Raw genomic sequence first — 24,107 nt, 5'->3', positions numbered from 1 at the left:
TGCTTCCTTGCCTGTTTCGTCAGCGGGGCACGGCTCCTCCCGATTGTGGTGAGTACGAGCGCACTCTTCGATGGTCTTTTGTCCCGGGGGTACTGAGGAGCTGGAGGGGTAAGTCCTCAGTTTCCCCTTTCTTTTTGGTGGCATGTTGATCAAAGAAACAGCGTTTGCAAGGAAATTCACCACGGGAGCTCTGAGTCGACGCTACTTGCAAGCGGCCATCTTAACTCCACCCCCCTCTTACCTGGGCAGAAGATTTTAATGTATTTTCAATGAAGACATCTAGATCCTTTTCCTGAGTGGTGACTCCTAATGTGGATACTTGCATTATGTAAGCTATAATTTGGATTACCCTTCCCTAAGTGCAGCACTTAGCACTTGTACACGTTAAGTTTCCTTTTCATTTGCACACCCAATTTCCCAATTTTGCAATGTTCTCTTGCAATTTCTCACAATCCTCTTGCAATTGAATTTTGTGGTCTTTGGAAAATTTGATTACTTCACTTGGTGTTCCTATTTCCAGGTCTTTTTTTAAATATATTAAAAAGCAGTGGTCCCAGAACAGATCCCTGGGGCACTCCACTATTCACCCTTTTTCATTGGGAATATTTACATTTAGTCTTAGTCTCTGTTTTCTATCTTTTAACCAGTTGGCAATCCACAACAGGACACTGCCCCCTTTCCCATGACTTTTTAATTTCCTAAGAAATCTCTCATGAGATACTTTTTCAAATGCTTTCTGGAAATCCACATTATATCAACTGTCTCACCTTTATCCATATGTTTACTTACACTCTCAAAACAATGTAGCAAATTTGTAGGCAAGACTTTCCTTGGCTAAATCCATGTTGTCTTTGTCCCATTAAACTATGCTTATCTATATATTCAGCAATTTTGTTCTTTATGATAATTTCTACCATTTTGCTTGGCACAGATGTCAGACTCACTGGTCTGTAGATTCCAGCTTCACCCCTTGATCTCTTTTTAAAAATCGGCATTATATTAGCAACCCTCCAGTCTTCAGGTAACATAGATGATGTTACTGATAGTTTACCAATTTCCAGTAGCAGGTCCACAATTTAATTTCTTAGTTCTTTCAGCACTCTGGGATGTATACTGTCTGGTCCAGGTGATTTTCTACTCTTTAGTTTGTCAATTTGCCTGAGGATATCTTCCAGGTTCATTGAGATTTGTTTCAGCTCTTCTGAATCATCACCTTTGAACATCATTTCTGGCATGATTATATCTCACATCTTCCTCAGTGAATACTGAAGCAAATAATTAATTTATTCTCTCTGCTTTGTCATCCCTAAGTGCCTCTTTTACCTCTTGATCATCTAATGGACCAAATGACTCCCTCATAGTCTTTTTACCACAAATGTAGCTGAAAAATCTTTTATTAAGAGTTTTTGCTTCCATGGTAAATTCTCTCTTTGCCTTCCTGCCAGTGCTTATGCTGTTTCCTGTTTTCTTAATTTGGATCCTATTTTCATTTCTTGAAAGATGTTCTTTTAGATATTATAGCCTTTCTCATCTCATCTTTAACCATGCGGGTAGTCGTTTAGCCTTCCTTTCACCTTTTCTAATGTCTGGTATACATCTGATCTGGGCTTACAAGATGGTATTTTTAAACAACATCCATGCCTGAACCATTGCAGTTGTTCCTTTCAGTTTTTTCCTAACCATTTTCCTCATTTTAACATAGTCACCTTTTTGAAAGTTAAGCGTGGTCACAGTAGATTTATTTTTTGTGCTCCCTCCAGTTATTAAGTCAAATTGGATGATGTTGTGATCACTATTGCCAAGTGGCTCTAACACTGTTACCTCTTGCACCAAATCCTGTGTTCCAGTAAAGATTAGTGTATAATAGTTTCCCCTTGAGCAAGCTGATGAATTGTTTCATCACTTTGGACACAAATGGGGTTCCAGGATCCATCAGAATCTCCTTGGGCAGTCCAAGTCATAAAAATACCTCCATTAGGGCAGTCACCATCATTGGGATTTTCATATTCCATAGCGGTACTGCTTCCAGATATCTCGTGGCATAGTCAGGAATGATCAGAATGTACTTATTTCCTTGACTATATCTCTCTTGTGGCTCCACAAGATCCTTGCCCACCTTTTCAAAAGGGGTCTCAATTCTGACCATTGATTTGAGAGGTACCGCTCGTACACTGGCAGATTTAGTGAGTTGGGAGGTAGGACAGGACCGGAAATAGAACTGCACCTGTTCATGTAGGCCCAGCTAATAGAATTGAGCCAAAATGTTCTCTGGGTCTCTTCCTCCCCCAGGTGACCCCCCCCCCCCAGAAGTGGGTTGTGAGCTATTTGCATAACCTTCTGGTGATAGGATATGGGAACTAGGATTTGTTCTATCAATTCCCCTTCTCTTTCTTGGTAAAGTAAGGCCCCTTTCATTACAAAATAAGGATAAATAGGGTCTGTTATCTCTGTCCCAGGGACTGGCTTTCCATACACCCACTTAAAGAAGTCATCCTCCCTCTGGGCCCATCTGAAGCCCCGGGACACCCCCCTTTCCCATTCAAAAGGGCCAGGTATGACATTCTGGGATGGTTGCTGCTCTTCCCCTGAATCCAACAATTCCTCCCCAGATGCCTCTAAATTAGCAGCTTAACTGTATTTGTCCTGTTGGCATTGCCTCCAGGATTTAGGAGTTTTAGAGTCTTTATGTTTGGGTCTTGTAAAGGGAAGCATTTTGGAAATGCCAATTTCTCATGGTTATGGCTGAACAAACCAATTGTGAGTTGTTTCCAAAGGTTTTCAAATTATGGATAATCCCATCCCATCACCACAGGGTAGGGTTAACCAAGGAAGAACTCCCACTTCCATTCTGTCTTGGCTGGCAGGGTCTTCAGTTGTTGCAGGCTTGTTGGATATTGTCATTGGTCCTCTTGAATACATGTGAGGGTCATGACTGTTGTAGTCCACCAATGCCTGGGTAGGAATAACAAATAGCTTACCCACAATCAGAAAAGTAGAGATTTCCCAGCTGGGAAGATCCACAACATTACAAACGTGTGGGGTCACAGCATTAATATCCATTGGCTCACCTTCCCTGCGGGGGCAGTCCCATGCAAAATGACCTCTCTCTCTGCAACTGAAATATGGCAGTCCCATTACTTTTTGCAGTTGAGGAGAAAAGCCCATCCTGTCTGACTCCACCAGCTATCAAGGTCTCTTTGTATCTTTTACCTGGGTCAGGTGGTCTCCCCTCAGCCTGTAGCAATCCAGTAATGGATTGAGTTTGGTAATAAGCCTCCACCATTTCCAACGCTGTCTCTAGTATACGATTTGGGTGACTGAACAACCATTGCTGCATAGGGTATCCTAGGTCATCTTGGAATTGTTTCAGAAAAAAACATGTTGGCTACCTCCACCCCTGTCTGCCCTTCTGTGTGCAGCCACTTCCAAGCCACCGCTCTCAGTAGGTTTCTGGGGTGAAGTCAGGGAGAGAGAGAGAGCTATGTAAAGAGTGCATCAACCTAGGTAGAGAGCACATTATACAAATCTACTTCTGTTTTCCTTTTCAGCAAGCCAAATGACACAAAATCTGCACTGCTGTATATTTTGCAGGTCATAACTCTGACTATGGGGGTCATTTATCAAAAAGCGATAAGGCATTTTTGCATGCATTATGGGCTTATCGCATGCAAAAAGCCCCATTAACACATGCAATAGGCCCTTACATAAGAGAACATAAGAACATAAGAAAATGCCATACTGGGTCAGACCAAGGGTCCACCAAGCCCAGCATCCTGTTTCCAACAGTGGCCAATCCAGGCCATAAGAACCTAGCAAGTACCCAAAAACTAAGTCTATTCCATGTTACCATTGCTAATGGCAGTGGCTATTCTCTAAGTGAACTTAATAGCAGGTAATGGACTTCTCCTCCAAGAACTTATCCAATCCTTTTTTAAACACAGCTATACTAACTGCACGAACCACATTCTCTGGCAACAAATTCCAGAGTTTAATTGTGCGTTGAGTAAAAAAGAACTTTCTCTGATTAGTTTTAAATGTGCCCCATGCTAACTTCATGGAGTGCCCCCTAGTCTTTCTACTATCCGAAAGAGTAAATAACCGATTCACATCTACCCGTTCTAGACCTCTCATGATTTTAAACACCTCTATCATATCCCCCCTCAGTCGTCTCTTCTCCAAGCTGAAAAGTCCTAACCTCTTTAGTCTTTCCTCATAGGGGAGTTGTTCCATTCCCTTTATCATTTTGGTAGCCCTTCTCTGTACCTTCTCCATCGCAATTATATCTTTTTTGAGATGTGGCGACCAGAATTGTACACAGTATTCAAGGTGCGGTCTCACCATGGAGCGATACAGAGGCATTATGACATTTTCCATTTTATTCATCATTCCTTTTCTAATAATTCCCAACATTCTGTTTGCTTTTTTGACTGCCGCAGCAGACTGCACCGACGATTTCAATGTGTTATCCACTATGACACCTAGATCTCTTTCTTGGGTTGTAGCACCTAATATGGAACCCAACATTGTGTAATTATAGCATGGGTTATTTTTCCCTATATGCATCACCTTGCACTTATCCACATTAAATTTCATCTGCCATTTGGATGCCCAATTTTCCAGTCTTACAAGGTCTTCCTGCAATTTATCACAATCTGCTTGTGATTTAACTACTCTGAACAATTTTGTGTCATCTGCAAATTTGATTATCTCACTTGTCGTATTTCTTTCCAGATCATTTATAAATATATTGAACAGTAAGGGTCCCAATACACATGCAAAAATGTGTTGAACACATGCGATAGCACCATATCGTATGGTGCAATGCAAATTCAGACAATAGGAGGAGTGGAGAGTGGGCTGGGTTAGGCTGTCTGTGAAGAGCTATTGCATAGCTGTAATGCTGATTTTAACAACACCTCTTTGAATTGTGTTAGGCTGTGTCATTGCCCTTTGTGATGTCTCCTATAAGGCCTATTTGAGGTGAATTGAAGGGAAGAGAGAGAGAGAGAGACTGGCCATAATGTAATTTCCATAGGTAGGTATTTGTATCCCTATGGTAGGCCCACCTAGTAACTCGAGGTGGGGTTTAGGTAAGTGTAGGGGCCATTTTGACATTCTACATGACACCTATGAACAGAACAGTGGTCTCGTGAAGATTTGATGACCTTTGGAGTGAGGAAATTCACTCCAAGATGAGATTAGGGCAATGTTCTCTCAACCTAGCTTGATGTTACCCAGGTAGAGAGTCCATCAAGCTAGGTTGAGAGAACATTGCCCAAATCTCATCTTGGAGTGAGTTTCCTTACTCCACTTCTACGTGACATGTAGGTGTCACGTAGAATGTCAAAGTAGCCCCTAACCCCCTACACTCTTACCTAAACCCCACCTCGAGTTACTAGGTGGGCCTACCATAGGGATACAAATACCTACCTATGGGAATGACATTATGGCCAGTCTCTCTCTCTCTCTCTCTCTCTTGTGGTCATAAAAGTGCCTCCTAAGTCTATCCCACTTTACAGTACCCCCCTCTTACAGTGATATAAATAGTAGATGGGCATTTGTTTAGCCACGCTCCCTTTTTTTTTTTTTTTATAATGGGCGCTATGCTTGCTATATTTATAGCAAAATACTAAATCTAAGCCTAAGTTAGCACTAAGGTTCACTGCATAAGTTTTCTCACAGCACCTGCTTCTGGTCAATTTGGATTTGCAGGGCGTTCTGCAGTTGCTGCTGCCCTATAGTCAGAACCTGAACTAAGGCTCCAGTTTCCATGGGAATTAAGGCTGGTCCCTTAAGGTGGTCTGAGAGAATTTCTTGTAGAGTACCTCACAGATGGGAATTATACATCTAAATTAGTTGGGAGGAGTTTGTATGACATGTGATCACCATCACTTCTAAAGTGGGAAAGTCTCTGCAAACCCATTTCTAATCCTTCCTATGCTCCATTATGATGCTAGATCTTTGCTAGTTTTATATGATTCAGACTATACTTGGTTCATCTTTCTGAAATATATGTTCTCTTACTACTTACTCATTCAGGTATCACATCTATTCACATTTTAGGCTCATAATAATGTTGTATGCATTGGGTATATGATAATAGACATAAAAAAGTGTTGAATTAATAAATGTGGAATCAAGTGTGCAGTAGTGCCAAATGTCAAGGCTTTAGGTCTAATGAAACAGAATTGTCTAACCATTTGCTTCCATTTCTAGCTCAACCAATTCATCAAGGAGGTTCATTTTAAAACCCCTGATGGATATGAGATCTTCTTTGATGATGAAGGGAATGTCCCAGCTCACTTTGACATTATAAACTGGGTCCTGCACCCCAGTGGTTACTTCAGAAGCATCAATGTTGGAAAATTCAATCTCTCAGCTTCAAGTGGGCAGCAACTCTTTGTGAACAAAAGTGCCATCTTGTGGAATCCTTCCTTTAAACAGGTTTACCATTTTATATTCCTTATTTCTGTAGACTTTGTAGTGAGGAAGTAAGGAAGGATTAAAAAAAAAAACTCATAGGAAGAACAGGATTTTAAGGTAAATGTTTGAATCGCATTCTTGTTGAAATTAAGGATGGAGAAATAAGACATAGAACAAATGGGCTTTCACTTTTGTGATAAATTTCACCAAATCTGATTTTTGCATCATGTCAATGTAGTAGCTCAGAAATATTCTACAGTATACACAATGGGTCCAATATTTAAAGCATGTTCAGTGCTATTCAGCTGATAAGCAGGACTTATGTGGCTGAGTAGCAGATGCTGAATATGCGCCTACATTCAGTGGACACCACTTTGTCATATAAGGGCCTGATTCATCAGTCTTTTCCCATAGATGCAGAATGGGAGAAAAGCTTTAGTGAATCAAGCCATAAGTCCCTTAGAAAGCTAAAAATTACACTCACAAAAAAAGTGTCCGCCCCTTCATACATCCCTGAGAAACCCAAGAACATAAGACGAACAGAGTACAAATCCAGAACGGACAACACTGAACATGGCCAACGAAAGAAATGAATGAAAGAAAACCTGCTTAAACAAAGGTAAATATGGAGATAACTACTCAAAGAAACACAGAAACAGATATACAGCAAACAAAACCAAGAAAACAAAATCTAGTAACCTCATACAAATAAAAAAGACCAAAATCGCAACCAACACAATTACAAGTAATTTGTTAATGATAACTTTCCTGTTAGTAAATGCACAATCAATCACAAAGAAATTCCCTATAATTACGGATCTATTATATGACACAAAACAAAGCTTCATTGCAGTCACAGAATCATGGTTAAAAAAATCAGACACAGTTTTAAAAAATCAAATAGCACATAGAAATGATGATGTAAGCAGTAAGGAGGAATAGCCTAGTGGTTAAAGCAGTTGACTATAAACCAGGAGACCAGGCTTCAAGTCCTGCTGTTGCTCCTTGTGACCTTGGGCAAGTCACTTTACCCTCATTTGCCTCAGGTACAAACTTAGATTGTAAGCCCTCTGGGGATAGTAAAATACTACAGTACCTGAATATAAACCAGTGTGATATCTTGATTGAGATCAAATGTTGGTATATAATAATAATAATGTCTTTTCAATCCCAGAGTAAATAAAAGAGGAGGGGGACTGCTCCTAATAATAGAAAAGAAATTCAAATGTAAACTAATCTCAATAACACCTCCAAGGAATCACAAAATTGCTTTTATTTATAACTAACAATATACAAATATGCCTCATATACTGTCCACCAAGCCTCCTAGAATTAAACATCTCCCCACTAATTGAATTTCTAATAACACACCTAAATACTTCAAAACCCACCATTGGCTAGGAAACTTTAACCTCCACATGGATGCAAACCCCTTATCAAACACTAGAGATGTGAATCGTGTCCCCGATCGTCTTAACGATCGATTTCGGCTGGGAGGGGGAGGGAATCGTATTGTCGCCGTTTGGGTGTTTAGAGTATCGTGAAAATCGTTAAAATCGTGAACCGGCACACTAAAACCCCCTAAAACCCACCCCCGACCCTTTAAATTAAATCCCCCACCCTCCCGAACCCCCCCCCCAAAATGCCTTAAATTACCTGGGGGTCCAGCGGCACACTAAAACCCCCTAAAACCCACCCCGACCCTTTAAATTAAATCACCCACCCTCCCGAACCACCCCCCCAAAATGCCTTAAATTACCTGGGGGTCCGTAGCGGCGGTCCGTAGCTTAAATTACCTCCGTAGCCTTAAATTACCTGGGGGTCCGTAGCGGCGGTCCGTAGCTAAATCGAGGGAAGGGGGAGAGCAGGAAAACCGGCACACTAAATCGTGTTGTCTTCAGCCGGTGCCATTTTGCAAAATGGCCGCCGCAAAATGGCGGCAGCCATAGACCAACACGATTTGACGCAGGAGGTCGTTCCGGACCACCGCTGGACTTTTGGCAAGTCTTGTGGGGGTCAGGAGGCCCCCCCAAGCTGGCCAAAAGTTCCTGGGGGTCCAGCGGGGGTCCGGGAGCGATCTCCTGCCGCGAATCGTTTTCTGTACGGAAAATGGCGCCGGCAGGAAATCGACTGCAGGAGGTCGTTCAGCCTCCTGACCCCCACAAGACTTGCCAAAAGTCCAGAGGGGGTCCGGAACGACCTCCTGCGTCGAATCGTGTTGGTCTATGGCCGCCGCCATTTTGCGGTGGCCATTTTGCAAAATGGCGCCGGCTGAAGACAACACGATTTAGTGTGCCGGTTTTCCTGCTCTCCCCCTTCCCCCGATTTAGCTACGGACCGCCGCTACGGACCCCCAGGTAATTTAAGGCTACGGAGGTAATTTAAGGCTACGGAGGTAATTTAAGCTACGGACCGCCGCTACGGACTCCCAGGTAATTTAAGGCATTTGGGGGGGGGTGTTCGGGAGGGTGGGGGATTTAATTTAAAGGGTCGGGGTGGGTTTTAGGGGGTTTTAGTGTGCCGGGGGTGGGTTTTAGGGTGTTTTAGTATGCCATGTTTTAGTGTGCCGCTGGACCCCCAGGTAATTTAAGGCATTTGGGGGGGGGGGGTTCGGGAGGGTGGGGGATTTAATTTAAAGGGTCGGGGGTGGGTTTTAGGGTGTTTTAGTGTGCCGGTTTTCCTGCCCTCCCCCTTCCCCTGATTTACGATTTTTTGACGATAAATCGGGGGAATTGGTATTGTATCGTGGCCCTAACGATTTTTGACGATTTAAAATATATCGGACGATATTTTAAATCGTCAAAAAACGATTCACATCCCTATCAAACACCTGCCAAACACTATTGGATTTAATGGCAGCACTAAGATTCACGCTAACTACTGATAAACCCACGCACAAAGCAGGACACTCTCTTGACCTATCATTCATCAACCACAGCTACTTAGAACATATTAAAACAGACTACACACAAATTCCTTGGTCAGATCACTTCCTCATACAATCCTCCATCAAACATATTGAGCCACAAATGACACAAACAAAAGAACACATAGAATTTAAGCATTGCCCCGCCTTATAACACAGAAACACTGAAAGACAAATTAGAAGAAAAACTAGCTGAAATTGACTATAATGACTGCTGTTCCGCAGTAACAGCATGGATGCAAAGAACCAACAAATTAGCTGATGAGATAAACCCCATACAATTTATACGCATCAAAGAACCCAAACAAACTAATCCCTGGCATAGTGAAAAGATAAAGGAAGTCAAAATAAATCTTAGGAAAAAAGAAAAAGAATGGAGAAAAGATAAAACAACTGAAAACCTAACTAAATATAGAAAACAACTAGCCTACAACAAACAAATTATTTTTGATGCAAAAAAAAACAATACTTCAGCTCTAAAATAGAGAAGTTTGCAAATAACCCAAGAACCTTATTTACCATAGTAAAAAACCTCACCAATGACAAATCAGAATCTCCCCAAAACCTACTGGTAAATAGATGTAATGAAATTGCAAATTTTTTCATTGACAAAATAGCAAACCTAAAAACCAAAATCCCAAATATAACTAAGCAAGAAATTAAAATGCAAAAAAGAGACATTAAACAATGGACTACATTTAACGAGATATCAGAACTGGAAGTGGAATCCATGCTAAAAAAAATCTAAATCCAACCCCACATGCAACTGACACACTACCAACTATGGACATAAAAAAAAGTAGTCAATACAGTATCTCCGATATTAGCGAAGATCATAAATCTATCATTAGAGGAGGGAGCCATGCCAGATATACTAAAAGGGGCAATCATAAAACCAATTATAAAGAAAAAAACAGCGACCCACTTATACTGAGCAATTACAGATGAGTGTCAAATCTACCACTAATTGCAAAATTAATTGGAAAAACTGTATAAAATCAATTAACTGAACACTTAGACAACAATAATATACTGTATCCATCACAGCATGGTTTCTGTAAACATTACAGCACAGAGACACTGCTGCTTTCACTAACAGACAATATCATGAGCTGTTTCGATAGTGGAAAACATTATATTCTAGTGATGCTAGACCTGTCATCAGCCTTTGACACAGTAAATCATGACATACTATTAAAAAGACTAGAAGAAATAGGATTATACAACAAAACAATCAACTGTTTCAGATCATATTTATTTATTTATTTATTTATTTATTTATTTATTTATTTATTTAGAGATTTTTATATACCGCAGTACGTAAAGATATACATCACCGCGGTTTACATTTAACAATAACTTAGCAACAGGCTTTACAATTGACATTATTAATAAATATTAATTAGAGTTAATTACAAAAAAAACCCAAAAAACAGTATAGACGGAAAAACAGGCTGTACAGACCGTGGACCATCCATTAGAGTTTAACATACTAAAATGAAATTGAGGTAACTAAAAATATTTACGAACCAACGCTAAAATCATAGAGCATATAATACAATAACAGTGCTGAGAGGGGATACAAGTTCTAAATTGAACAGAGGATAATTCTATTATATACAATCAGTTAAATTGTATAATTGGGGATTGTGTGGGCAAATGGGAGGGGAAGAATATAGGGAGGGATAGTGTGAAGGAGGGACCAGGAGCAGGGGATATAAGGGGGTTGTAGAATGAATGGCATTTCAGTTTAATTGGGTATCATTGTGTGAATGCTAGTTCAAATAACCACATTTTGAGGCCTTGTTTGAATTTCTTATGGCAGGGTTCCAGACGCAGGTCAGTGGGCATCTTGTTCCATAGGTTGATTCCCGCTATGGAGAAAGCGCGGTCTCTTGTGGATACATGTTTGATATGTTTAATAGGCGCAGCTGCAAATTTAACTTGATGGATATTAGAGATGTGAATCGTGTCCTCGATCGTCTTAATGATCGATTTCGGCTGGGAGGGGGAGGGAATCGTATTGTTGCCGTTTGGGTGTGTAAAGTATCGTGAAAATCGTTAAAATCGTGAGCCGGCACACTAAACCCCCCTAAAACCCACCCCCGACCCTTTAAATTAAATCCCCCACCCTCCCGAACCTCCCCCCCAAATGCCTTAAATTACCTGAGGGTCCAGCGGCACACTAAAACACGGCACACTAAAACCCCCTAAAACCCACACCGACCCTTTAAATTAAATCCCCCACCCTCCCGAACCCCCCCCCCCAAATGCCTTAAATTACCTGGGGGTCCGTAGCGGCGGTCCGTAGCTTAAATTACCTCCGTAGCCTTAAATTACCTCCGTAGCAGCGGTCCGTAGCTAAATCGGGGGAAGGGGGAGAGCAGGAAAACCGGCACACTAAATCGTGTAGTCTTCAGCCGGCGCCATTTTGCAAAATGGCCACCGCAAAATGGCGGCAGCCATAGACCAAAACGATTCAACGCAGGAGGTCGTTCCGGACCCCCGCTGGACTTTTGGCAAGTCTTGTGGGGGTCAGGAGGCCCCCCCAAGCTGGCCAAAAGTTCCTGGGGGTCCAGCGGGGGTCCGGGAGTGGGGGTCCGGGAGCGATCTCCTGCCGCAAATCGTTTTCCGTATGGAAAATGGCGCCGGCAGGAGATCGACTGCAGGAGGTCGTTCAGCGGGGGTCCGGAACCCTCGGAAAACGATTTGCGGCAGGAGATCGCTCTCGGACCCCTGCTGGACCCCCAGGAACTTTTGGCCAGCTTGGGCGGGCCTCCTGACCCCCACAAGACTTGCCAAAAGTCCAGCGGGGGTCCGGAACGACCTCCTGCGTCGAATCATTTTGGTCTATGGCCGCCGCCATTTTGCGGCGGCCATTTTGCAAAATGGCGCCGGCTGAAAACTACACGATTTAGTGTGCCGGTTTTCCTTCTCTCCCCCTTCCCCCGATTTAGCTACGGACCGCCGCTACGGAGGTAATTTAAGGCTACGGAGGTAATTTAAGCTACGGACCGCCGCTACGGACCCCCAGGTAATTTAAGGCATTTGGGGGGGGGTTCGGGAGGGTGGGGGATTTAATTTAAAGGGTCGGTGTGGGTTTTAGGGGGTTTTAGTGTGCCGTGTTTTAGTGTGCCGCTGGACCCCCAGGTAATTTAAGACATTTGGGGGGGGGTTCGGGAGGGTGGGGGATTTAATTTAAAGGGTCGGGGGTGGGTTTTAGGGTGTTTTAGTGTGCCGGTTTTCCTGCCCTCCCCCTTCCCCCGATTTACGATTTTTTGACGATAAATCGGGGGAATTGGTATTGTATCGTGGCCCTAACGATTTTTGATGATTTAAAATATATCGGACAATATTTTAAATCGTCAAAAAATTATTCACATCCCTAAGATATTTCTTATTGGTCTCTTAGAGGTACGGAAAGCAAACTGCTCTGAGAACCATTGCATCTCTTGGTTATAGACCGACTTATGAATCAGGGAGAGAACTAAAGGTAATTCTAGATGCTACAGGCAGCCAATGCAAGAACATTAGAGCTGGTGTAATGTGATCATGGTGGCGGGTATTGGTGATTAGTCGAGCTGCTGCATTCTGTAACATCTGTAAAGGTTGAATTGAGTTTTTAGGGAGACCTAAGAGTAATGCGTTGCAGTAGTCAATTTTTGGAAGTATGGTAGCTTGCAATACCGTCTGGAAATCTTGTGGATGAAGCAAGGGTTTAATTCTTTTTAGCATGTGAAGTTTGAAAAAACCATTTTTTATAGTGGCCGAGATGAATTTCTTTAATGTAAAATGGTTGTCAATTATGACGCCAAGACTGCGGACTTGCTGTAGTTGGGGAAGAACAGATGTTGAAAGATGGGATGTGTTGGAGGAGATGTTATTGTGTGGTGTGATGAGGATGAGTTCCATTTTGGAAGTGTTTATAGCTAGGAAGTTTTCTGTGAGAAGCTTTTTTATTTCAGCAAGGGCTGATTCCCAGGTTTTCAGAGCATTAGAGAGTGAATCATTAATTGGGATGAGAACCTGTACGTCATCAGCATATATGAAGTGACGGAGATTCAATTTTGCTAGGAGTGGACAGAGAGGAGCTAAGTAAATGTTAAACAGGGTTGATGATAGCGAAGAGCCTTGTGGTACACCTTGTAGCAGATTTCTTGGTTTAGAAATTTGGGATCCCAACTTGACACTGTATGTCCTGTCTTTCAGGAAAGATTGGATCCAGTATAATGCAGTGCCAGTGATGCCGATTTGAGAGAGGAGGGCTAGAAGGATATTATGATTGACTGTGTCAAATGCCGAAGAAATATCAAGAAGGGCAAGAATGTATGAATGACCAGTATCTAGTGTTTTTAGAATAGAGTCTGATAGGGATACTAGCAGTGTTTCAGTACTATGGTTCTTACGGAAACCATATTGTGACTGGAATAGTAATTGGTTATCGTCTAGATAGTCAGTGAGTTGTTTGTTGATTACTTTTTCTATGATTTTTGACAAGAATGGGAGGTTCGAGACAGGACAGTAATTGGCCGGTTCAGATGGATCCAGGTCTGGTTTTTTTTGTACTTGAAAGTATCTAAACAGATACTTTCAAGTACAGATCAAAGACGTAATATCAGAAAAAATAAACCCTCGAACAGGAGTACCACAAGAATCAGCCCTGTCCGCAACACTCTGCTGCCTTTATGTCACCTTCTGGCAGGTCTAGGCATTATACATTACATATATGCTGATGACATTCAATTAATTCTACCCATTGGCGACACAATTGAAAAAACATTAAACCTAGCTAACATATCAAACAGATACTAAACCAAATGGAACTAGTTATTAACATCGATAAAACAGAATTCCTACATTTAGAATGAAAAAATATACAGATCATTCAAAACCCAATTATGCTCAAAAACAACCAGAAAATAGAATTAGTAGAGAAAGTACAGAACCTCAGAGTAATAATTGACACGGAACTAAGCATGAACAACATATATCCTTAAAGGAAAAGGAAGGATACACCAAACTCATGATTCTCAGGAGACTAAAACCATTACTAATAACTACTAACTTTCAATCAGTTACAAGCTTTAATATTTGCTAGCACTCATTACTGTAATGCCCTACTGCTAGGATTACCATACACAACGCTGACCACTACAAATACTAAAAAATACCGCAGCAAGAATTTTAACGGGTAAAAGAAAAAGAGACCACATTACCGAAACCCTAGCTGAATTACACTGGTTACCCATTGAGCACAGAATACAGTACAAAATGCTATGCACTATATACAAATTAATACATATCGAAAAAGCAGAATGGCTGAACACAGCACTATGTGTACATGTCCCTCATAGAAACCTGAGATCAGCCAACAAAGCAATCCTAACTGTCCCTTCCGTCAAAACAGCTAGACTAACCCAAGTGAGAGAAAGGGCACTATCATTAGCAGGCCCAATACTATGGAACACCATGCATCTAGAGATCAGATTACAAAGAGACATCAAAACTTTTAAAAAAAGGTTTAAAAACCTGGCTCTTTAAGCAAGCTTATCACAAAGAGAATGGATAATAGAATAGAATACATAAGGGAGTAGGGTGTGGATAGTAGTACATCCACACCCAGCACTTAATCCAATATGTGCATATTTTTATTTTATCTCACTGCTAATGGATAGATACAGTTATAAAACTATACTTGTATTTAAAAATGTTACAGGTATAAAAGGACAAGATTTATCACATTCACCAAATAGTATTTATTATAATTTTATGTACCTGAACCTTTATGGCACCTGATTAGATTACATGATTCCATACATTTATCAACATTAATTTATGTGCCTTACTGTAAACCATTGTGATGGTACTTTTCTTAACAATGGTATAGAAAGTATTTTAAATAAATAAATGTGCTGGATGGATCGGGGGGGGGGGGGGGGGGGCAGAGAGAACTAGCTGTACCGATATTCAGAGTTAGCCGTATAAGTTTATGTCTAAGTTTAAACTCCCTATAGAGCAGATCTAAACTTATCTAGGTAGACTTATCTGGTGAAGTGTGCACATATATTTAAAGGCTTTGCTGTGCCACTGAACATACATCGTAACTTAATTGGATAAGTTCTAACCAGCGAAGTTACCTACATGACCAGCTTTGAATATCTACCCCAATGAATACACCAGAAGTTTTGATAGTAGAGGTGCATACGAAGCTCCTTACAGAGAAAGGTACCTGCTGAATATGGTATGTGACTATTTTCTCTTTCTTCCTTGCCTCAGACCCCCTGCTCTGTGTGCTCTGAGAGCTGTACTCCTGGATACAGGAAAGTTCTTCAGAAACTGAAACCGGTCTGCTGCTTTGACTGTGTCCCTTGCTCTGAAGGGCAATATTCCAACAAAACAGGTAGGCAAATCACATAGGCCCAGATTTTCAAAGCCCTACGTGCGCCGGGCCTATTTTAAAAAGGCCCAGCGACGCGTGTAAAGCCCCAGGACACATCTAAGTCCTGGGGCTTTGGGAAAGGGGAGGGGGCAGGGGGCAGGGCAGGGTGGTCCACGGGATGGGGTGGGGTGAGCTAGAGGTCATCAGCACAGCGGCTATTTGCCACTGTGTTGAGGCACCGTGTGTCAGCAGGGTGCCGGCGCGAGCAACCTGCGCCTGCCCCAAGGCAGTCGCAAACGGTAAGATAAAGGATAGGGGTGTGCATTCGGATTGACCGCATTAGTAAAACGCAACTCATATTTTTTTTTTACTTAAAAAATTGATTCGACATAAACGATCGGATTTCCCACATATCGAACATAGATATGTTCGATATGTGGGAAATCGCGATTGTTGAGCCAAAATAAAAATATAAACCCCCTCACCCTCCTTAACCCCCCCCCCCCCCGACTTACCACAACTCCCTGGTGATGGAGCGAGGAGTGAGGACGCCATTTCTGCAATCCTTGGCGAGAAGCATGTGACGTCGGCAGCACGTCGAGTGACGCCGGCGTCACGTGATTCCCGGCTCGTTCGCGCCGGACGGCTCGTTCGGCCCAAAAAGAACTTTTGGCCAGCTTGGGGGGGTCAGGAAGCCCCCCCAAGCTGGCCAAACGAGCCGTCCGGCGCGAACTCGCCGGGAATCACGTGGCGCCGCGTCACTCAGACGCGACGTCACGTGATTCCCGGCGAGTTCGCGCCGGACGGCTCGTTCGGCCCAAAAAGAACTTTTGGCCAGCTTGGGGGGGTCAGGAGGCCCCCCCAAGCTGGCCAAAAGTTCTTTTTGGGCCGAACGAGCCATCCGGCGCGAACGAGCCGGGAATCACGTGACGCCGCGTCACTCGACGTGCCACCGACGTCACATGCTTCTCGCCAAGGATTGCAGAAATGACGTCCTCACTCCTCGCTCGATCACCAGGGAGTTGTGGTAAGTCTGGGGGGGGGGATTAAGGAGGGTGAGGGGGTTTAAATTTTTTTTTTGCACATATGTACATATACCCAACTCATTGGATTTTTTTTATGTCCATATTGGCCGCAAGTGGGACCCCCTTTCGGACATAAAAAATATGAACATAAAATTTTGTTCTGCACATCCCTAATAAAGGAATAGGGGGAGGGGGGTTTAGAATATCACATCTATTCACTTTTTTAGGCTCAAAATAATGCTGTGCGCACATGGACACCCGTGTGCAGGTTTTAATATCTACCCCATAATATCATGGCAGAAATATGGAACATCTGCACTTACCAACTCAATGAGCAAACACAGGTACGCACCTGCATGTATTACAAAAATACATGCAACAATATTGCAATATACTAGATATTTCAATGCAGTTCTACAACATGATTAATGGTAGAGGATTCAATGCAGTAATGGTAAAGCATATACACCAAGAAGCAAAAAGAAGCATTCTATGTAGTAAAGTCCTATCATGCACTCCAGACATCTCAAATAATATTAGGAATCAGTTTTTAAAAATTGTCCACCCTCTATGTGGGTAAAGTAGATGCCTTGTTCCACATCAAGCATTCTTTTACCTGCATCATGGAAAGGCATACAAGACAGGGTAGAGTGGGTGGGTGTGATGGGGGAGGCAACGAGCATCGTTTTAACAATTTCAAATTACACTATATGCATTGTTTTACCCAGAACATAAAACATATTTCAATATTTCTTAAATTTCTATGCATCAACAATAAAATTAAATCCAAGTTATTATTTCCCCTCTCCTAAAATTTCTGAATTGTAGGGTATTACAGCCTAAAAATGTTGTTTTATTTATGTTTTCTTTTATTTCAGGGGAAGGGCTCTGCTTGTTAATTTGCTTTATTTTCTGGTTGGTTCATTTAAACCCCCCAAAAAGCCTAAAATAAAAAAAAAAAAATTGAATTATGTCACCTAGCCTCTTATTCTTCAAGACAAGGTCTCTGGGCCAGATTGGGTTGTGGGGCCTCTCCAAGTCTCCTTCTGCCAGCAATACTGAGTGGGACTGACTGGGGTTAACCAAGCCTGGCTGGAACTTATCCAGTACCTCTGATACCCTTCAAAAATTTAGCCCAGGGACTTCCCCTGCCCCCACTTATCCCTGTATTGGGTCCATCGATGGTGGCAGCATTGGAGCAGGCAGAAGTGATGCCCATTGACTCCTGCCGTCTCTTCTCTCTTAAAAGATGGCAGCATTCATTGTAGTGAGTGGTTCCAACGTGATATCACTTTGGCAATTATCTCAGTGTCAGCTGACCCCATGTTCTAATCTATAGAAATTGCAAAGCCATGCAATATATTACTGGCTATCTAGTTGGGGCACCAGTGTAACCCCACTTTAAAGCTACTCGTGAGGGTTTGTATTTGTAAAAGAAAAAGTGATGACAGGGGTAGGTGGAGATTACTTTTACACATTTCAATGCCACAGCTGTTGCTATTCCAATAGATACTGAGAAGTGGGGCCTGGGTGATGCCTTGCTCTGATGATTTTTGAATGGGGTGGGAAGGGGAGTAGAGAGATTTGGTGCAGCCCCACCCGGTAGGCCCAGGACCCACTCAATTTTGCCAGAGGAAGGAGGCTTGAAGGGACCCAAGGAAGCCCCAGCTGGGCCCATCCTGGGGCAGGAAACCTGGCTTGGGGAGGGAAGGGAGTATGAGATATTTCCCCCTTATTTCCTTCCTTTCTTTTTCCCCTTGAAAATGAAAAAAAAAACAATGTCATCCATTTTGTGTTCAATCCATTAATAATGACCGAATAATGGCCTCATTCTTCAATTTTACAGCATTTGTTTGAAACAAATTGACAAACCACCTTAACCGTTGGAATAAAAATGTTTAAAAAATAAGAATTGTTATATAATATCTTCAATAGATGCTGAGAGCTGCATAAACTGCCCTGAAGATCAATGGCCCAATGAGAAGAAGGATGGGTGCCGCCAAAGAGTCATAGAATTCCTGTCCTATGAAGATCCCTTGGGCTCAACTCTAGCTTCCACTGCCATCATGTTCTCCATCATCACTGCTGTAGTACTAGTAATCATTATTACACATCAGGATACCCCTGTGGTGAAAGCCAATAACCGGGATCTCAGCTACATCCTCCTTCTCTCCCTCCTTCTCTCCTTTCTCTCTTGCTTGGTATTCATCAGCCCTGCTGGAAGAGTGACCTGTCTGCTCCGACAAGTTGCTTTTGGGGTTATTTTTACCATTGCTGTTTCTTCTGTGCTGGCAAAAACTATCACAGTTGTCATTGCTTTCAATGCCACCAAGCCTAATAGCAAGTTAAGGAAGTGGGTAGGCACAGGATTTTCCAGCTCTCTGGTTCTTCTTTGTTCCTTGGGTGAGGTTGTGATATGCATTGCATGGCTGCTCATCTCTCCACCATTCCCAGACTATGACACACAGTCTGAACCTGGGAAGATGATCCTACAGTGTAACGAGGGGTCCACCATAGCATTTTATAGTGTGATTGGGTACATGGGCTTCTTGTCTCTGTTAAGCTTCATTGTGGCTTTCCTGGCAAGGAAGTTGCCTGACAGTTTCAATGAGGCCCAGTTCATCACGTTCAGCATGCTGGTGTTCTGCAGTGTTTGGGTCTCCTTCATCCCAGCGTACCTGAGCACCAAAGGCAAATACATGGTGGCAGTGGAGATCTTTGCCATCCTGGCTTCCAGCACTGGACTGCTGGGCTGTATCTTCATCCCCAAGTGCTACATTATTCTGTTCAGACCTGACCTGAATACAAGGGGGCATATAATTGGAAAACAATTTACTAATAAAGCTAAATAGGATAGCATTTCTTCTAAATGGCCTTGATCTTTATATCCCCTTAGCAATAAAGTGTATTACTTTCAGAATTGATGAAAACAAGTGAGTGTTACAAACGGTGTGCCATTATTTTGTGCTTCATGTGAAATAAGGACCTATTTCTGCATTCAAAAAAATCCCAAGAGTTTCCAACCCAACTCCATCCATAAATGAGGCAATTTTCAAAAATCGGTGTATACTTTTTACGTGCAGACTCTGCTCCTGTTCTCAAAGGGAAAATAAAAGCATACTTTTCTTTGAATATTTCTTTGCGAAAAATGACCCGCAGAGATTTGCTTCTGCTTTCTCTGACAGTACTTTTCTGCAGCAAAACAATGTGCTTGATTTCGAAAATGCAAAACTACATGCATTGTTGTCTCCCCTACCTAATCCTGTTCTTTGGAATGCGTCCACACAATGTAGGTGAATGTAAACAAGCAAGGAAAAACAAGCTGATCGGTGAAAATACAGCCTTTATTGGAAAAAGCCCGACTCTGGCCGAGTTTCGCTCTGACAGCTGCTGCCTCAGGGGCTGTCAAGGGCAAAAGATATATACAAATCTCTTAATTCAATGTTAAAATATACAAACAAAAAAACATATATATGTGTGTGGTTATGGGCAAACCAAAATCATAGAGACATCAAAAAATATAAAGAACATTTAAACATAACTATTTGCAATAGCAATGCATTGATATATGTATAATAAAACAATAAATGTATGTAATGTGTATATATGTTAGAAATTGTGAATAAATATCCTTCTCAACTAAAAAATAATGCTTAAGTTGTATGTGTAATTTTTGGATACAATGGACTAAGAGTCATATTGATTGATAAACATTTGGAATATATAAGTGTTACAAAATGGGCAAAAGCACATTATGAAGGTGAACATGATCAAAAAAAATATATATAATTTGTAACTACCTATTGTTAATGGGTGTCTTCAATGTGATTGAGCATAGATCAGAATCATTTGATCCAGGCTGGACAACTTGGTGTAGTAAACTAATAAAAATTTTCATAAATAAAAATATGGTAATGCAAAGGAAAAAAGAAAGTAGTGAAGATGGGAATTGTAGATAAATAGTCATTAAAACTTCAAATGTTAGAAAATATCATGTTAAAATAAATTTTCTATAAAACAAGTGGTCAACAAATGCATATATATTGTAAAAATATCAAACCTCGATGAAACCTGTAAATGGATGAATTAAAATGAAATCCATCGATAAGGGACTTGTGCAGTATATAATTAATGTGGGCAAAAATCATAACTAATAATGTATCTTCAACATGTAACTTTAAAACCAGATGTAATGAAATCTCTTACCATATGTATTCTGCAAAACTGGTGCAATGAAACTGGTGCAGTCTGTGTAAATTAGCTTTAGTCTTTTGACACTTTGTATCAACTGTTGCAAATGTTGGCGATTCAGTATGCCGAAACTCACACAAGTATTCAGATACTTTGTATGCTCTGCTTTTGCAGCCGGTGCTTGTGACTTCTGAGCTGATTTGATGCAGCTTTTATATCTTTTTGTACTCATTACACAGCATATTTAAAAAAAATAAATAAATTTGAATATTCTTATAATCGTTTGTTGTTGAGTATTTTTATATTGTTTTATGTACAGTATTGACTGACTCCCGTTTTTTTTTAATATATTTTTTACTTCGCAGTTTTTTCAAATATGTCCCACTGCCTGTCTGGGTAAAATTATTTTTAGTACTCCGCTTGTCAGCCCAGTTGGCTTTTAATATAGTGCTTTTAAGTCATTATTTATTGACTATGACATACATTGATTTTGTTTATTTTAGCAGAATTTGCACACATTCAATATATGTTCCTCTCATGTGTGTACAAGGAACATAGAGTAATTTTCGAACACACATGTAGTGAGTCCTTACCACGGCTACATAAGGATTTCATCGCACCAGTTTTGCAGAATACATATGGTAAGAGATAGGGATGTGAATCGTTTTCCATATCGTCTTAACGATAGAAATCGTGTGGCAGGGCAAGAAAATCGTCTTAGGCACGATTTTTTAGTTAAAAAATCGTTAAAAATCGTTTTTTCCGATTAGTGCGCACTAACTCGAGTTAGTGCGCACTAACGGGAGTTAGTGCGCACTAACTGGGAGTTAGTGCGCACTAACTGAAAATGATACAATTTGACACTTTTCAGGTCAGTTAAGGTCAGTTTAGGAATGAATATGTATTCCTATTGGCTGCCCTCTTATTTATTCATGTTACCAAGTTTCCTACTGACAGTATATGGGGGATGGGAAATGGAAACAGTTGGTAGCGTGACAAAACAAGTAATGTGATCAGTCAATGTGACTAGAACTTGTGCCCTAACCCTGATACCAGGGGTATTGTGATCTTCCTGCACACAGTGCCCTATCCCTATTAATACCAGGAGTGTTGTGATCTTCCTGCACACAGTGCCCTATCCCTAATACAAGGGGTGTTGTGATCTTCCTGCACACAGTGCCCTATTCCTGATACTGGGGGTGTTGTGATCTTCCTGCACACAGTGCCCTATTCCTGATACCGGGGGTGTTGTGATCTTCTTGCACACATCCCGATATCAGGGATAGGGCACTGCATGCAGGAAGATCACAACACTCCTGGTATTAATAGGGATAGGGCACTGCATGCAGGAAGATCACAACACTCCTGGTATTAATAGGGATAGGGCACTGCATGCAGGAAGATCACAACACCCCTGGTATCAGGGATAGGGCACTGTGTGCAGGAAGATCACAATACCCCGGAGGAGTGAGGGTCAGGCAGCTCCCCCCTGTCTGTGAAGCCAGCCTCTCACTAGTAATGCAGGGAGGGAGCTGTCTCAGACTTCACCATCCACCCCCCCCCCTTACCCACACACCATTCACTAGCTGGGACATGGGGGAAGTCAGGAGTGAGGGTCAGGCAGCTCCCCCCTGTCTGTGAAGCCAGCCTCTCACTAGTAATGCAGGGAGGGAGCTGTCTCAGACTTCACCATCCACCCCCCCCCCCTCACCCACACACCATTCACTAGCTGGGACATGGGGGAAGTCAGGAGTGAGGGACAGGCAGCTCCCCCCTGTCTGTCAAGCCAGCCTCTCACTAGTAATGCAGGGAGGGAGCTGTCTCAGACTTCACCATCCTCCCCCCCCCCCCTCACCCACACACCATTCACTAGCTGGGACATGGGGGAAGTCAGGAGTGAGGGTCAGGCAGCTCCCCCCTGTCTGTGAAGCCAGCCTCTCACTAGTAATGCAGGGAGGGAGCTGTCTCAGACTTCACCATCCACCCCCCCCCCCTCACCCACACACCATTCACTAGCTGGGACATGGGGGAAGTCAGGAGTGAGGGTCAGGCAGCTCCCCCCTGTCTGTGAAGCCAGCCTCTCACTAGTAATGCAGGGAGGGAGCTGTCTCAGACTTCACCATCCTCCCCCCCCCCTCACCCACACACCATTCACTAGCTGGGACATGGGGGAAGTCAGGAGTGAGGGTCAGGCAGCTCCCCCCTGTCTGTGAAGCCAGCCTCTCACTAGTAATGCAGGGAGGGAGCTGTCTCAGACTTCACCATCCTCCCCCCCCCCTCACCCACACACCATTCACTAGCTGGGACATGGGGGAAGTCAGGAGTGAGGGTCAGGCAGCATCCCCCTGTCTGTGAAGCCAGCCTCTCACTAGTAATGCAGGGAGGGAGCTGTCTCAGACTTCACCATCCTCCCCCCCCCCCCTCACCCACACACCATTCACTAGCTGGGACATGGGGGAAGTCAGGAGTGAGGGTCAGGCAGCTCCCCCCTGTCTGTGAAGCCAGCCTCTCACTAGTAATGCAGGGAGGGAGCTGTCTCAGACTTCACCATCCTCCCCCCCCCCCTCACCCACACACCATTCACTAGCTGGGACATGGGGGAAGTCAGGAGTGAGGGTCAGGCAGCTCCCCCCTGTCTGTGAAGCCAGCCTCTCACTAGTAATGCAGGGAGGGAGCTGTCTCAGACTTCACCATCCTCCCCCCCCCCCCCTCACCCACACACCATTCACTAGCTGGGACATGGGGGAAGTCAGGAGTGAGGGTCAGGCAGCTCCCCCCTGTCTGTGAAGCCAGCCTCTCACTAGTAATGCAGGGAGGGAGCTGTCTCAGACTTCACCATCCACCCCCCCCCCCCTCACCCACACACCATTCACTAGCTGGGACATGGGGGAAGTCAGGAGTGAGGGTCAGGCAGCTCCCCCCTGTCTGTGAAGCCAGCCACTCACTAGTAATGCAGGGAGGGAGCTGTCTCAGACTTCACCATCCTCCCCCCCCCCCTCACCCACACACCATTCACTAGCTGGGACATGGGGGAAGTCAGGAGTGAGGGTCAGGCAGCTCCCCCCTGTCTGTGAAGCCAGCCTCTCACTAGTAATGCAGGGAGGGAGCTGTCTCAGACTTCACCATCCTCCCCCCCCCCCCCTCACCCACACACCATTCACTA

At 43.0% G+C, this 24,107-nt stretch overlaps 1 protein-coding gene across 1 annotated transcript; it reads left to right on the top strand.

Moving 5' to 3' along the window:
- The first annotated feature begins 1,914 nt into the window (after positions 1-1,914).
- Positions 1,915-19,605, top strand: LOC115077633 (vomeronasal type-2 receptor 26-like). Its single transcript, XM_029579928.1, has 4 exons — positions 1,915-2,016; positions 6,217-6,444; positions 15,626-15,749; positions 18,689-19,605. Exons 1-4 carry the CDS (start codon positions 1,915-1,917, stop codon positions 19,603-19,605), a joined length of 1,371 nt encoding a protein of 456 aa, XP_029435788.1.
- Positions 19,606-24,107: the final 4,502 nt, after the last annotated feature.

This window comes from Rhinatrema bivittatum, chromosome 16 (assembly GCF_901001135.1).
Source record: "Rhinatrema bivittatum chromosome 16, aRhiBiv1.1, whole genome shotgun sequence".
NCBI classification, from domain to species: Eukaryota; Metazoa; Chordata; class Amphibia; order Gymnophiona; family Rhinatrematidae; genus Rhinatrema; species Rhinatrema bivittatum.
This window is presented reverse-complemented; position numbering and strand designations above follow the sequence as displayed.

Excerpts from the sequence above, each read along its gene's own strand:
- LOC115077633 (XM_029579928.1), top strand. The coding sequence starts at position 1,915 with ATGGGGTTCCAGGATCCATCAGAATCTCCTTGGGCAGTCCAAGTCATA. Across the intron at positions 6,445-15,625 it reads GGAATCCTTCCTTTAAACAG|ACCCCCTGCTCTGTGTGCTC; the intron begins GTTTACCATTTT and ends TCCTTGCCTCAG. Across the intron at positions 15,750-18,688 it reads GCAATATTCCAACAAAACAG|ATGCTGAGAGCTGCATAAAC; the intron begins GTAGGCAAATCA and ends TATCTTCAATAG.